A 16,394-nucleotide genomic window follows, 5' to 3' on the forward strand; every position below is an offset into this window, starting at 1 on the left:
GTTCAGTTCAGTCTTACTGCAAGCAATTAGAATATTAAAAGCCCTATGAACTAGGGGCTAACATTAACTCAGAGCTGTTTCTTACCTGGTTTCAGAACCTTTCCACCCAAGCCACTATATAATGAAAGCTAATTTTTATTATAAAGGGTGGTGTTATTTACATTGTTTGGTTTTGGAGCCCGCCCCCCCCCCCCCCTTTAGTCATTAAATCAATGCCCTACAGTAGCAGCGGATGCTTTCAACTGCTTCCCAGCCCTCCCCAAACTCCTTCTCCCACAGTCACCCTGCTCTCTGCGAAGTGGGTAGTGAGGTGATTCAGTGTGTCTTGCAGCTTCAGACACAGCTTCTATCCAGAGTTATATTAGGAAGTTTTGCAAAGTGGCATGCTATCGCTAGAGATTTAGTCATTCCATGTGGGCTGGATTCAAACTGAGATCTCAGGAGCTCAAAAGACAGAGCGACACGGCCTCCATGGAAGCCTGTGTACAGCAAGTGTGCTAGAATAGAGCCCTGTAATGAGAGGAAGCGCAGGTTTTATTAACAAACAGTATGGCAAACCACAATTTCTTTTAAGATCAGTTCATACCTCCTTAGGAGAACTATAATTGGGGATGCCTTGATGTTTCACTATGTGACGAGTTAAGAATTATGCCTGAGTCACCGTACTAGCCTTCATTTAAACTTTAATGTGCGTTTTGCATTGGGTATAAAAATACCATTGCAATTGCAGCCTAGCCAACACATCGTGGGCACCTAAATGCAGAGAACGGAATGCTAACAATTGTTTTTTAAATGTACCTGTTTAAATCTACCTGTACAATTTTGATCTAGACAAAATAATAAAACCTTTTATTTAGTTCCATTTGCTCTTGCAAAAAGCAGAGAGAGGAAAAAGTAACTTATGAGGCCAGCAAGAAAAAGCAAAAAAGGAAATCAACAGAAGCAATGTCAAATTTTTTAGGTGGCTAAGAAGGAGGATTTATAAGCTCCAAAAGGTATGACTGAGTTCAATATAGCTCTCAAGTTGCAGCCCTTTGCAACAACATCCTGATTTTTTTTATTTGCCTTCATAGCTATTTCAAAAAGAAGAGCAGTTAAGTAGCAGCTTTGTTCTTTCTATCTGATTGAATTCTCAGAGTAAATTTACAAAATAGGAATCTGTATTTTTATAAAACCATAATCTATGTTTGCAAGCAAAAATGATCCTACTACATTCTTTTACAAAAGCAGAGGCGCAGACGTGCAGGTGTTGTAAAGGGATGAGCAAATGAACCTTGTTCTTCTGCACAATCTCAGAAATCAGGCTATACAAACCCACGCACCAACATTGTCATCTGTTTGAATCCTGGGACTACTGGGGAGGGGAGCTCAGCAGTGGTGGGAGGGCTTTCATGTGGTTACATGTTTATTTTGTTTAATTTTTTTTTGTTAACTGTTTTACCCTGTAGCTTTAACATATTAATATTAACTCCACAAGAAGAGGGAAAAAAATAAAGCATTCAGGGAACTAGTGAAAGAATCTTTATATCACAAATATCTTACTGTTTTTAAGAATTCTCTGTAATTGTCCTTAATCTGGTTACTTTACAATTCTTTGTCATCACCATTTCTAAAACTTACAAATCCTTTCCTGCAGAGCTCAGTATTCATTACTGACATGTCTGGGCACACACGTTTCAAAAAGAAGATACCAGACAAATATGTGATGTTAAAATACTCGTGCTTCTAAACATATTTATTCAAATACTTCATTGCTTCAAACTCTCCATACGAAACCCTTCAGAAATGTGACCTATAAGCAATCTTGACTTTACCGAGACCTTCTTTTTGGCGGCTATTGGGAAATAATAAAAAAAAGCAGTTCAGATACCTGCTTTGCTACAGCAGTAAGTAACAGAGGAGATTAATTTCAGAAAATATTCTGAAACATTTGAGAAACTGGCCATTAAAACAGGCTTCTCTCTCTAAATATTTATGAGTCATTTTACAACTGGAAGAAAGGTGTTCTGGAATACTGATCTCTAGTGTTACACCTACAGATCTACAGCACTCACAAATAAATAATAAATATTGATATGTGTGCGTAGGTCTACCTGTACTGTATTTTCAGTGGGTATACAATATCCAATATAATACATAAGCTACTTGAATACCTCACACCAAACTCAAAACATTGTGAAATACTGTGTAATTTTTACAGTGTTTCAGCACAGGTTTTTACCAAAGCAGTGCTTTCACTTTCAATACCAGTGTATAAATGTATTTACCCTATCAAAGATTTTGTGATGCAAACACGATTATTACTGTACCTGATTTGATCATGGTATTCTAGCAGAGATCAAATAATACGGTGGGGTTTTTTCCTTCTTTTTCTAGTGCCTTAAAAAAAAAATTCCACTATCAAAGAACGTTAATTTCTAAGGTTTGATCTAGAGATTCCTATGTAAGTATACAATTACTAGGGAAAAAGAGGCACAACAGTGAATATTTTAAAGCAATGTAATCAATATTTTTGCTTTGTGTAGATTTCCCTGCAACAATGAACAAAAAGATCTACTTCAGATTTAGAAACTCAGCTTTAAAGGGAAAGCTAGACAACAAAAAGCAAGAAAGTACTCACCTCTTCACGTAATTTTATCAACTGCAACATGAACGCACAAAAAAGATAAAAAGGAAAGAAATGGCAGGAAAGAAAGATCAGTTGTGTGACAGGATACAGAATTAACATTGACAATTTATCTGTTTACATGTTTAGCATTTAAAAATCACAGACAAACACATTAAAAGAACCTAAACATAGACTACATGCAGAGTTTTTTGAACGAATAAAGATCACTTTCTCACACTGTCACATTAAACAAAGAGAATAGTGTGAAATTCTCTTTTAAACCACATCTAAGACACCATCATGAAATAAAGGGGAATGACTTCATAGAAGTCTATATTATAAAGAAAAAAACAAGTTTACTATTCCTCTCTTCGAAGATTGTACAGCTGAAGTGGTTTTGTATATACAAGTTTTCAGAATGTTTTCTGTATATTTCAGTTGTGACAACTGATTTCTTATTTTACTAGCAGATCTAACTTATTAATAGATGACTGCATCTTTATAGTATGTAACCGGTAGTTCAATTTTTATACACCTGAGGTCTAATGTGACTATATTATCTAATTTTATTATTGAACCTCATACAGAGGGTTTTTTCCAGTTAAATAAAAAAAAAGCATCAGCTTAGTTAAATGGCTCAGAATTATGATTTATTGCATAGCATATTTAAAAATAGACAAAGGAATAGGGAACAACATGAAACACATTTCCCTCAGAAAAGACCCATTCCAGGTTCTTAATCCCAGACCACTACACAGTGTTTGTATATATAACACATTGTGTGTGTGTATACTTATATAGTATATACATTAATATTTATCAATTTATGTTTGCAAATCAACACAATCTAACACTATTAATAATATTGCTCTGGCAGGTTTACTATAAAACTAAATAAAAGCCCAGCCTGATTATCAAGCTATGTTGTAATAAGCTCTCCCCTTAGAGAGATAGATAAATTATTTGTACTGGAACAAAACATATAATTACTCACAACAAATGTCTGTATAAGGGTGGCTCTTTATGAAAAAATTACAGTTCTCTCACCGATTCCAGTTGAATTCGAAATTACAACAGCTACATCATTATCTCAGTTTATGCTGATACTTCACCTACAGTTTCATAACACTAATTTTCAACACTTGTGTAAGCTGAGAATGTTTACTACTAATAAAGTCTCGCCAGCATGAAGGAAACAAAAGAACCTCCATTATTCTCTATTGTTTCATATGGCTCGGCTAAAACTGAACGTATTCCTCACCCCGTTCCCAAAACAGACAACGAGACTCTAACAAGATGTAATTAGGAGGGCTACTACTACACAGACTTAAACCGAAACGGCTCTTCAGTATGCAGCCAAAGGAACTTTGCTAGAATTTGCTATAAAGAAAACTGCATTGTCCGCCAAACCGGCGCTTAAATTCAAGTGCTTGGCCTATCATAAATTGGTCTCTTTCTCCAGATCTTCCCCCCCTTTTTTCCCCAAAAAGGCAAACATTAAGGCTCTTTAGAAAGAGACGATCTGGGAGTTGATCACATAGCTATCTTTTCTTTCTGAGGCCACCATTCTTCAGTTGACTATGATACTTAAAGGGCCAAAGTTTAAAACTACTCTCCCGCAATAGAGCCCGTTTGGGCATGCCACCCTGCTATAATCAATGAGAGATTTAAAATGCTGCACATTTGTTTTTTCAATAGGTCTCAAACAAAAATGTTCTATCTGGTTTGTGCTGCATGGCTGAATTTAAGCTCTGCATGGGATTTGCAGCTAAGCTAAGTAATGGGAGAGGGTTTTGGTTTTTTTTAACATTGGCTGAAAGATATTCATTCAAATTAACAAAAGATGTATTTTTCCCCCATTTAACAATGCTCTTGATGAAAACGTGTTACCTTTACTTTTCTATTTTGAAACATTATTTTTATTATGTTTACTGCTCAACTGTAAACAGCACTAAGCCGTGTGCAGCCACCATTTTAGGTTATGATAATCAGCATATTTTTGAAACAAAGATTTTTTTCTTTTTTTTTTTTTTTTTTTTTTTTTGCAATACAGAATTCGATACAAGAGGTAATCTGTTCCTTTGTAGGCTAAAAAAAAAAAATATCTGGTTTACGCTGGTTTGAACCAGTGGAATCTCTTGTGGCTAAGCCTTCTGCTGTGACTAAAATCAAAACTGCGCCGCAGAGAGCGAGATGGGGTGTGTGCGTGCGCGCGTGTGTGTGTGTGTCTGAGGCACATCACGTGACACAGAAAACTACCGAATTTTTTTTAAAAAGCTGATAACGCTACCGCCGTCTCTGTCCGCATATAGATAACGAATAAATGCTGAACTCTATTAAACGCCCTTTACACATTATCGTGGGTCGAACACACAATTTTCTGAACTTATGATGACAGTCTATTTATTTTGCTATAAACCCTCGGCATGTAACGAACAGATTTGTGTCTGGTAATGATCTGCTCTGCCAGGGCTATATGAAATGATACCGACCTTCTTTAGATCTTGGGGAATTAAATTGACCAACTTCACCCCCTGGTCTGTAGCTGAAGTTTGACACACTTTATGCACAGCAAGCCCAAATCTAATATTATCAGAACTTTGTAGTCAGAAATTAAGTAGCCACAAAATATTCGTTCACCACAAATCACATATGCAGTGTATGTGTATACGGACACGCAGTTTAACCTAATGTAAATTTATTTAAACTTATTAATGAACATAGTTGCGAAAGAGAAGGGAATACTGTTGTATTTCAAGAAAGTTGGCAATACTGTACCTGACGTTATTTTGGTCGAGAAGCATTTCTGATTTAACTCAACATATACTTTCTAAGAAACATAAGAATCGCTACGTGAAAAAGTTCTATGACTATTAAAGTGAAGCCACAACTTGAAGTAGTGTATCATTGCACTGAAAAACTACAGACTTTCAAGGCATTTGATAAACTGTGGTGGTCAGAATGACAAATAAAACTTGAAAGCCACAGAGCCTGTTTAAGACCACTCCTGGAAAAGAAATAACAACCCAATGCACACAGTAGGGCCTGGGGTTTGGGGCTGTGAGGTGCCTTTTTTTAATGTGAGAAGGGATGTCTCCTGATTCTCAGCCTCGATGTGCCTCCGCTGACTACATTCACACGATTCAAATGAAGAAGAAATTAACGTATACTAAGCAATGACTTTATTAAACCCTAAGCGCATTAAGAGCGCTATATTGCTACTTATCTCATTAAACAAAGATGCATTTATTTCAAAAGAAACTCTCAATAGCAGAATTGTATAATTCTTACAACTTATTAAAAAAAGGTTCTATATGCTTTATCTGGTAAAATTAGTTAAATCTTGGTATAATTGTTATAAGGCCACTGCATCCTAAGTTGTCATCTACACATGATGACTGCTACTTATGGAAGGCATTTTGGAAAAACGAAGAAGACGACAAGAGATAAATCATCATTTGCTAATTCTTCAATCTGCTCTTTGTACTTCAGTCTTTCTTCTTGGGACAACAACTGGAAACTCATACCTATGACCCTATTCATTACAGCCTTTAACTTGGCTGTGGTTTGCTGTAATTGTACCTTTGAAACTCAAACTAAAAAAAACAGAAGTTGAATAAAGAAAAGCTCCGAATGGTTTATTTTTCTAATAGTGCCCCAAATATTCTAGATATTTAATATGGTCATACTAGCCAGTATACATTAACTTCCTTTTGTCTTCTCTCTCCACCAGAAACATTATGCAAAAGTTTAGCATGATGACAAAGACCATACCTAAAACGTGCAGCTCATATCTCTTATTTCCTTTGGATAATACCCCAGTCTAACCAGATTTTCAGCATTTCTATTGATATATTTCACCAATATTTGTGTATTGGTACAGGAGCGATTCTGAGCTGGCAACTTTTTTCAACGGCAACTCTGTCAGAAGAGGAATCTTTCATCTGCCCTTTCGCAGTTTGGTAACTTAATGGGGGAAAACAAACCCACTGTTTTTTTGGTTGAACTAATTTAACTTAATCCAAACTGATTGAGAAGTAAAAGTAAAAGCGTGAGGGTCAGTCCATATACCCGTATTTATTTCCATCAGACGTAATGAAAGCAAGAATTTGAAACATCTTCAAATATTTTATGTGGCTGTAAGTTATACCTGAGCATCCTGTCATCCTCTAGTCCAAGTTTTCTATTGATATAGTAATGTATAGTAGTGAAAGTGTACTAGACCTGGAGTTACTGAGTTAAATACGTCGATATAACATGTTCGCTATATAGTAAGTACCCAAACCTTACACTTGATGTGGACAGCTGTACATTCTGATAAGCTCAACATCAGATGGAAGTTTTTGCACTAACTGCTTGTACCCATAACTACATGCATATAAGATAAGTCCAAATATAAATAATGATATTTCATAAGAATAAGATATTGAGAAATTGATTAATGGAACAACACAATAAATAATATTTTTTAAAAATACTGGCACTCACATATTTAAAAGAAATTAGATTACTCCTTTATGGTGATATTTCATAACATTTTCCAAGGAAGAAAAGAAAGGAATTCAGAACTTTCAAAAGTATTGGGGTAACAATTTCAAGTTGGGTTATAGAAAAGGATCTTGATTACCACATAAAACTCTTTACCAGACAAAATTTTCTTCCATCTAAGAAGTGGTAATTTGGAAGAAAAAAATCATGTTGACAAAAGGCTGAAGGTATCATTTGGTTCCTTGAGATGAGATCATGTTTCTTCCACCAAGTTTAGAAAAAAGATCACAACTCATAAAAAGTGCACATGTGAACTAGTTATTTAACCATTCCTTAAAAAGTGAAAATAAAATATTTTATCTCATCCCTACACATAAGATATTCTGTTATAAGTAAAGCTTCTTATCACAATTGCCCTTTTATGTCTGAATTCACACAATTTTTTCTTGAAATGTAAAAATAGCAGCACCTTAAAAGAAGTAAAATGAGAATCTTAACACTTTCACAGGACTGAGTGTACAATCATGACATGCAGACTGTGAAACTCTTTTCCGTAAAATCATCCTTTCCATAAATTCGTTATTTAGGGGTAAAAATCCCTCCTTATTCTATTCAAATTTTGGAATCCCCCCTCGCTATAATATATAAATATGAAGATTAATATAATTTAAATTTACCTCTTCACATAGATATTTGAGCTGCTATACAGTCTACTACAGTCTTATGTCTAATGAAATTATACACAGGATACAGTATATCAGTAATGTATGTAAAAGTCTATTATAGAGTTTAAAACTTACACAGCACATTTAAATTACTGTATAACGTTAAGGCTTAAGGGGTCTGTGTTTGAAAATTCATTGTACTGGGATAAGTCTCCAAGTCTTTCTTTTTTTCTATCCTTAGTGAAACTGAGCTTATATTGAGGGTAGAAGATACTAAAAATTTCAGAACATGGTTCTGATCTCTTTTCTTACTTAATATTGCATTTATCAAGTAAACGTTTAAACAATTTTCACTTTCACTACCAAAATAATCTAAATTCTTTCTGGTCAAAAGAGAAAATCTGATATTTAAGAAAACTTTCAACTAACTTCTAACTCAAAATGCACGACTTTGATTACAGCTGACATGATTTTCAAAAAGAAAAGAAACATTCTGCTTTCAAACAGAGCTTGTCAAACAAGTTTCAGCACCAAAAGAAATATTAACAGGTGGGTCAAAGTCCCCTGACTATAGTGTTTCCTTTATAATTTTCAGTAGTCTAGCAGGATCCTTACCGTAGTTATGGAACAACAATACGGGTGCAAGATTTTAAAAAAGCCTCAGGATTATCAAGCTTTCCTTCATTAAAAGAGATGGATAGCACTCTGCATTCTAGTACGCCATGCATCATGAAAGCATGCTTTTATTAGTACAACTTGTGTTTTTGCTACAAGGAGAGGAAAAATCTGTTTAGGGAAGGAATCACACAAGGAAACTGAGTGGGGTACTGCCTAATTCTGAGAGCGCACTTTCATTTGTTTTGCCTGCCAGTGTTGATTTAATTATACTGCATTATTATCAAAGCTGCATTATGTACTTTTTTTATTCCTTTTACATGTGTTTGAGGTGAAGACCTTGGCTTTGTCGGCAAACAGCGCGTTTCAAGTTATTTCTTAAGTACTAAATAATAAAGAAAAGAGAAGAAAAGATTTTTTTTAAGATAGCAGACAGTGATCACAAGTTAAAGGGTTAAATGTAAGATCTCCAAGAAACATTTTGAAGTTGATTAAGACCCCAGCTTTGCATTAAACAGTATCACTTCCACATGAGTTGTTGCTAATGCTGTTAAGGAGCAGCTTGAGAAGCCCAGTGTGCCGGTGACCTCCTTCACCCTCCAGCCACCCACTAGGGCTTCTTGATTAGCATCCTACCTGGTTCTCTGAGGAATTCCCGTCATCCCCTAGGAGCTCATTCCGCACCTCATCACTGTAGGCGATCCGTGACCTTTTCTGTAAAACAAAAAGAAAAAAGGGTTAGGAAGTAAAGCTCCGAAGCCATTGGTATCAAGGCTGATCATCTTAAACCTCGAGAGCCCCCTAATGGATACCTATTTGATACAAAAAAAATTAAATCTGCAAGTAAAAGTTATTAAAAAGTTCTTCAGCTGCTGTATTTTGACAGATCTGCATGGCAAAACCTTAGCATTTCTAAGACAGTCACATCCTCAACTTTTCAGCAATGAAAGTAGCTTCAGTGAAGCTCAAGGTACATAATGTGTGATTCCAGTTCTGATAATCAGGTAACCTTGACAAGCTATATACACTAATATCAGAAGCACTGAAGAAACGTATGTGTAGGAACCAAATGTATTTTTCTGAAGAACACTTGCTAGCTGGACGCAGAACTCAGTGTAACGCTGCAGTGATGCCATTAAATAGGAAAGGAAGACTGAGCTTTTCCCATGTAAAAAACCCAAAAAGCTGAACACCACACATTTGACAAAACTGGTTGAACTTAAAGATGAAAAAATTAACAAGTGTTTCCTATGCTGCTAAGGCTATGAAGGCCTACAGGGAAAGAACCAGAAATCAAAGGGCAAAAGAAAGGAAAGAAAACTACAGTACAAGGAAACATTAGTTTACAGCAGCTCAACGAAATACCACAAAACCGAGACAGTAATTCATTAGATCGTTATGACAGTCGTTATGTACAACTTATAAGCACCAGATTTGCTAATGAACTGACCATCATATTGATTCTAAACTAGATCAAGTGCCAAGCAATGGAAAACAAATGTCTGAAGATTACCAAGGTAGCACAACTTTCAATGGAACAACAGGGAAGTCCGTAAAGAGGACATCAACCCAGCTTTCAACTTCTCTGTTGGCCAAATAACAGGCCCTTAGTCAGTTAATATTCCTACACTCACCATTAAAACAGAGAAAGAATTTTTAAAACATTGTCTAAAATCTTTTTATATTTGAGTGTGGTTACGATCAATTTGACACTTCTTCAGAGGAAGAAACCCAAGAGTAGCAAGAACTAAGCTGTAGGGCCTTCCTTTATCGACAGGAGCTTCCCTCACGCTCTGCCGTGGCAGCCATTACCAGTAGCAAATCAGCAAAAAGAAATCCATCCTCAAACTTTCCCTAATTGGACAATCATGCCAAAAAACTGTGCTTGGGACTGGGGCACAGGAAACAACCCACTAGACATTATACTGAGCACTGGGAAATTCATTACCTTTGTGACAAAGAACTTTGTAAGTGGGTCACCCCTTACGCTAAGAACCTAGCAGTGGAGTAAGCCTTGTATTGGTCATCTCAGAGCAACACATTTTTGCTTTTTGTCCTGTGTAGTTTGCCCTTTTTTACCATCATCATCGTTACAATACCCACCAGCTTGTGATTCAGTTGCTAGTGTTCAGATCAAGATTATATACTAAAGCTACAGATGTACGTAGCAAGGACAAAGCATACCATGGACCCACTACAAGAGCTGAATTGTGCCAAATCTTTTGGAGATCTCAGCTGTCACAGTTTCACACTAACCAAGCTAAAGTAGTCTACAGCATTAAAGGAAATGAGAACCTTTAAACAGGCTGTGGTATCAGAGCTGCCTGTTTAAATTATTCATTTCATCACTATGGGGGACTAAAACACTCCACAGTATGCAAGAATATCATATGGAGATAGGTTTTGTTTTGTTCTTTTTTCACCAAAAAGCCAACAAATTGGCATAGATTGCTCAATTATATTATTTTCCTATTTTTATTTGATACACATCAAACAAGGAAGGAAATTACAAATATATACCAATAAATATCTAATCTTCTTTTCTGATTAAGATTCAATCTTCCCATTTGAGGTCTAGCAGTTCAACTGTACAGTCTCTCCCAATTTCACAAAATGACTCAGCCCCATTGATTCCGTTAGTGTTGAATGTATTTATCGTTATTAGACTGAGATGAGGAGCATGATGCTTCATAAGCTTGTTCTCCAGTGAACAAGTTGCCTAATTATATGGAGAGACTGAGAAGGTCCTTGGTTACACATCATTTATTTGAAAGATTTAACTGGCTGATATTCTCATTCATAAGAGCCTGCGCGGAAGAAAGGAAAAAGGAATTCCTCACAGGAAAGAAATAAATGTTAATAGCAATACAATTTTTAAAGGCCCTTTATAATCCCTTATATCATCACCACGGAACTTAATAAATATATTTGTATCATTGTTCTTTTACTGCAATAATCTGTCATGATCTGAAAATCCGCAATTATATTAAAAGAAATAACCTTTTGACTACAATTAGGTATAACTCTTTGCCATAATCAATAAATAATTTGATACTACTTTTGATCACAGTTTCACTACCAAATGAATCAATAATATAAAAGGAAAGGCCTTTGAACTAAAGTGTTCGTTTGTTCTTTCAGGATTTGTCCAAAATATCAATATCTTGAATTACTATTCTTATTTCTATTAAAGTAATATTGTCTGAAACTTTAAAACGTAGCTATCAAAATTAGTTTGGTTTGTCTGAACTCACTAATTAAATAATTTTTAGTTTTTTTTTTTTAGTTCATAACTATCAGCTGTCTATAAATATGTACTTTAGCCAAATGCAAGAATGATAGTTTGAGCTGGAAATGTCACATACTCTGCTACAGTTTGAAGGAACCCAATTCATAATGCATTTTATAAATAGTTAATGACTTCTATACATAAGCTAACCAGGCAAATCAAGAAATTGTCAACATTTTTAGTCTTAGTTGTCAGTTACCACTGTCTACTGGTACTTTATATGTATGTTTCCAGAAAAGACAGAAGCTTTACAGAGTTTGTAATTCAAGGCATTTCTGGGCAGCTCAATATAGGTTTAAGAGGTTCTGTGTGCAGTTTTTTGTCTGTAAAGGTCTTGTCATATATACAAGTTTTCCTTGTATTTTGTATTTTCTTGTATATACATAGACAAAAAGTCTAAGCACACAAGTATTTTTAACTCAGGGTACATGTTTGCATTGCCGCGCAGCATGCACACGAACACATGACGACACAAAAGGGTTAAGCTACTTTCTACAAGAACTTCAAGACAGAGAAAGTTTCAGGGGATGTTTTAAATGTACTACAGTACCCAGACCTTCTGACAAAGAAGAATTTCTGATTCCAGGCAGATCTCTCTTGGTTTATGAACAGGATTTTTGCATACTGATTGGGTGATTTTCTTAAAGCCCTGTTCAAACAGATACACTTGCTCAGTTCTGTCTGGCAATTTGGCTTTAAACAATCTGTCTACTTGACCCAAGCCTTAACATTTCCCAATAGAACTGAATGTGTTCATGGGCAAGCACAGCTAAATTAGAATTGAAATGAATTAACTCAGCTTAAACTAATTAAGATCTGTGATCTGCAGTACCACCCCCCTGTATGATTCCACATGTGAAGTAGGGTACATGTATCCAGACTGTAAGAATTCTGCTATACTACTAATCTGAGCATAACAATGAAGTTCGTCTATTACTAAAGCATATGAGAAGTTAATTTCCATGGCCTACACATGGCAAAGCAATTGCTTAAATTGCCTCACCTGGGAATTTAATACAATGTTATCATCAGACCAGCCACACTGTAAATAGATTTATAATGCTTTCCATGTGCTAGGCTAGGTTGCATATGAATTAAGTAATGATCTGGTATTACAATACAATCAGCTAGTTCCCACACCTGGCAGACAGGATATTTTGCTAAATTACTACCTATACAGATACATCACAACATAAAAACAGAAAAGGCAACGGGAAGAGAAACAATCTACATGGCGTATGACTGATTTTTACATGGCAACCAAATAAGATGTAGATAGAAAGAGGTATCCAAAATAATCTGTTTCCAACATCTGCACAACAGAACGCATACTTATTCATTTCTATTCAATTTTGGCCTAATTTTCCGCATTCTATACTTTAATTACTCATCCACATTCTGAAATGTTCCCATTAGTGAAGGCCAAAACTAGCCAATGCCCCCTCACTCCAACGCACTTTCAGCAATCAGCCAAATAATTGATATAAAGTATCGCACATTTTCATACCTGAACTAAAGAATAGCTTTCCTCTTCCTAAATGCTAAGCAGCCCCCTGAACGGCCAAGCAAACCTTGCTGCATTTCAGACAAAAGGCCCAGCAAATTTTTTTGTCCTAACCTCTCCATTTTTCAGGCTCATTGTTTTAAGAACAGATTAAACAGATTTTTTTCAGTGAAATACGCGTAAACAAACAAAAAGGTTTATTTATCCACAAACATCTGTTTTCATAGAAAATTCATTAGCATTTCCTAGTATATATAAATGGTTTAAAAAAAGTCTTCAGGCATCTGTTTCAGAGTTTGGCCCTGCTCTAGATGTAAATAAATACTTGAGATTAGCATAACCAGAAATAATTTGTAGGAATAAATTAAGTTTTTATTTTGTGTTCTTTGAGTGTAGTCAGTGTTGCCATTGCTCTTGCTAAAAGCAAGGTGAAAAAAGTGGCTTGATCCTTAAATGGACTGCTAAATACTGCAGAATGTACGCTTTCGCCTCTGCTTTTCAGAATAGATACTTAAGTATTTTTTGCTAAGCAGAAATTGAAAAGATACAGTTTAACAAATTTAGAAGAAAAATAAGTGATCCTACTTAACAATCTTAAAGCCTATATTTAGAACAGAAACATAAAATCACTTCTTCAGGAAATAAAATAATTGAAATTGCTTAAGAAATTGTGTTCAAACTTCAGTTTTCAAAACTTCCACGTTCCTCTGTCAGGGTGATCCAGGAACAATAGAGCAGACACTTCAGACTGCAATTCGAAAGGGCTTTTCCTGTTCCCAAGTAGCTTAGGTTTTATCGATTGTGTGCGAGAAGCAGGAAAACGATTACATAGTGCTAATATACAACCTGGTGCAATGCTGGACTTTCAAGCATTTCCTTATGAAAATAAAAAAAACACAAAGCTGATACATTGCTGTCCAAAGGGAAATAAAAACTATTCTACAAATCCTATGAAACTTCTGATTGAAAGAACCAATTCAACAGTACGCGCTGGCTGGTGGAAGTCAATGTGTAATCCACTCCCGGTCTTGCCTGCCCTCCCTACACGCACACAAAAAAATGCAGGCAACTCGGAAAGACAAATGCACACCTTAAAACCTGTGTTCTGCCACCCCGCCAAATGTCATTGGCTTCCTACAACCCAGAGAGAAATCAAACTTCAAGTGCTAATTAATGCTGAGATACTATCACCCATTTAAGTAGAAGTCACAGGTCTATAAATCTTCTTTTCAGTAATCACCATCAAACACTCTTTTAGTTTCATTATGGGGTGAGGGCAGGGAGGAAGGTCATGTAAACCCCCACGAGGATGCAACACATTGTATTATGTTGGTTGTGGAAAATGCAGCTTCTGCCCACAAAACAACTTCCATCTCAAAGTCATGGCCAGTGGACCACGTATGTCACCAACACAGCCGATGCTTAAGCAACCTGTCGGGCTGCACATGCTGTAGGTAGGGAAGAAAACAGTTGCCCTGTGAGAGAATTGCAACTCATCATTCCTGTGAATTTAAGGAGTAACAGGGGATGATTTCTATTGTGAAAGACACTTGTATTTAGAAAACCATCTTATATTTACTGAGCTCTGCCTTTTAAACTTCAAAACCTAGAAAAGGAAAGATTTTTCAAAATTCAAAGGTCTGCAACTAACTGACATCTCCCCCATTCTATTTTTTAGAGGATCCTTCCAATTTACCGAGACCACATCTACGAAGAGTAACAAAATGAAATACAAGAATCATAAATCCAAACATAGAAAACTTCAGATAAGCACTGCTTAGGCTCGGGTAGCACTCTCCAAACGTAACAACGAATAACTCCCTTTTATATAACTTATTTTTTTTTAATTATAACTACTCATCTTTTTCCTTGTTTGAATTACCACACCCTATTACCAAATCTTCGTCCCTATGTATACACTACTTTGTTCTTTAATCAGAATTCAGTTTCTCCAAGTTGCTTTCAACTTTGGGCTGTTCTGCACAACAGCCTGTCTGCCTTTTTACTCTTGTGCCATAATCTCAAAAAAAATATGCCAGGCATCAGCTGATGCATGAAGGATGACTGAGTATTCCTGCAAATTTAACTGTACCCTCTCTGTAGGCCAACATAGTGACATCTGCCTTTTGCACTGCTGACTCGCAGCTATTCTGCTGTCTACTGTTACCTACGTCTGCTAGTCTGCTCCTGTAATATGCTTTTCTGTACTCTAATGCCAGTATTTCATACAACTCTTCTACTGATTCCTTCAAATGACCATTATTATACTATCATATTTCATTATAAAACCAATCTTTACACAGCTACTTAGCTGGCTAAGTTAACCAACTTGCTTATTCAGTCAATGGAAATTCCTCCTCTAAATTGTTCATTCCTTCTCAGATTCACCTCCCAGAAAAGCCTAGTGCTTCCTTGTAACCACCCTTAGTGCGCTCAAAGATCATTCTGATAATCTAGCTTGCTAAATTAAAAGTTGGCTGCTGTTAGTGCCCTTTGCCTTGATACGTATAGCAAACATCGGAATCTATTTGCCTAATTTGTTGACAAAGGTTTTGCAACTTGCAGACCCTTATTCACCACAGTCATTTCAATCAGTAATGCTGGAAGAAATGGCAAGAGCAAGGTTGGAGAAGGGTGAAAAACCTTTCTCCCCACAACTCAGATGACAGATTGAAAATAAAGATACCTCAGCTGTAAGAGCACACCTGACACAGGTTCAAAGTAATCCATAACTTGACTATTTATTTGGGTGTAGGGTGTCCTAAGTGAGATAAATTCTGGTTTTTGTAGCATAAATCCACACTTGGATTTGGAGACAAGAGAGAAGGGTCTAGACTGGGTCATCAACAAGAAATTTGGATACAAAGAATGGGAACAGCCAAAACTGAGCCCATATTGTTGACAGATAAATTGGTCCTCAACTCATGTTCAGGCTGATATCCAGAAATCTTTAAGGATGTCATTATGACCACTTAAGAGACTCTCACTCCTCAAACAGATTTTAAAAACTTGTGTCAGGCATTGGAAGACAGTCACTGATGTCATACAGGTTGCTATTCTTCTCCAGAAGTCTCTGCTACGTATGAATAACTTCAATTCGAACATCAGCAAAGCTAGCCTGCAAAAATAAGCCTATTTTGAGTCTGTTTTAACTGTAGCATATCTTTGCACCTATAACTGGCATATGTAAGGACAAGGAGCAACTACACATCAGGATCATGTACT

At 36.1% G+C, this 16,394-nt stretch overlaps 1 protein-coding gene across 5 annotated transcripts in view; it reads right to left on the bottom strand.

Annotated features, from left to right (window-relative positions):
• The window catches only part of VTI1A (vesicle transport through interaction with t-SNAREs 1A), a 284,284-nt gene that overhangs the window by 217,227 nt on the left and 50,663 nt on the right, over window positions 1–16,394 (bottom strand). For 3 of the 5 annotated variants that reach the window (XM_063337611.1, XM_063337609.1, XM_063337614.1), the window contains exons 4-5: window positions 9,013–9,090; window positions 2,621–2,641 (exon numbers count right to left, since the gene is read on the bottom strand). In XM_063337611.1, the coding sequence (XP_063193681.1) occupies window positions 2,621–2,641; window positions 9,013–9,090 (99 nt within the window). The remainder of the gene's footprint in view (window positions 1–2,620; window positions 2,642–9,012; window positions 9,091–16,394) is intronic. The other 2 variants (XM_063337613.1, XM_063337610.1) reach the window with 1 other exon arrangement.

This window comes from Chroicocephalus ridibundus, chromosome 6 (genome assembly GCF_963924245.1).
Source record: "Chroicocephalus ridibundus chromosome 6, bChrRid1.1, whole genome shotgun sequence".
NCBI classification, from domain to species: Eukaryota; Metazoa; Chordata; class Aves; order Charadriiformes; family Laridae; genus Chroicocephalus; species Chroicocephalus ridibundus.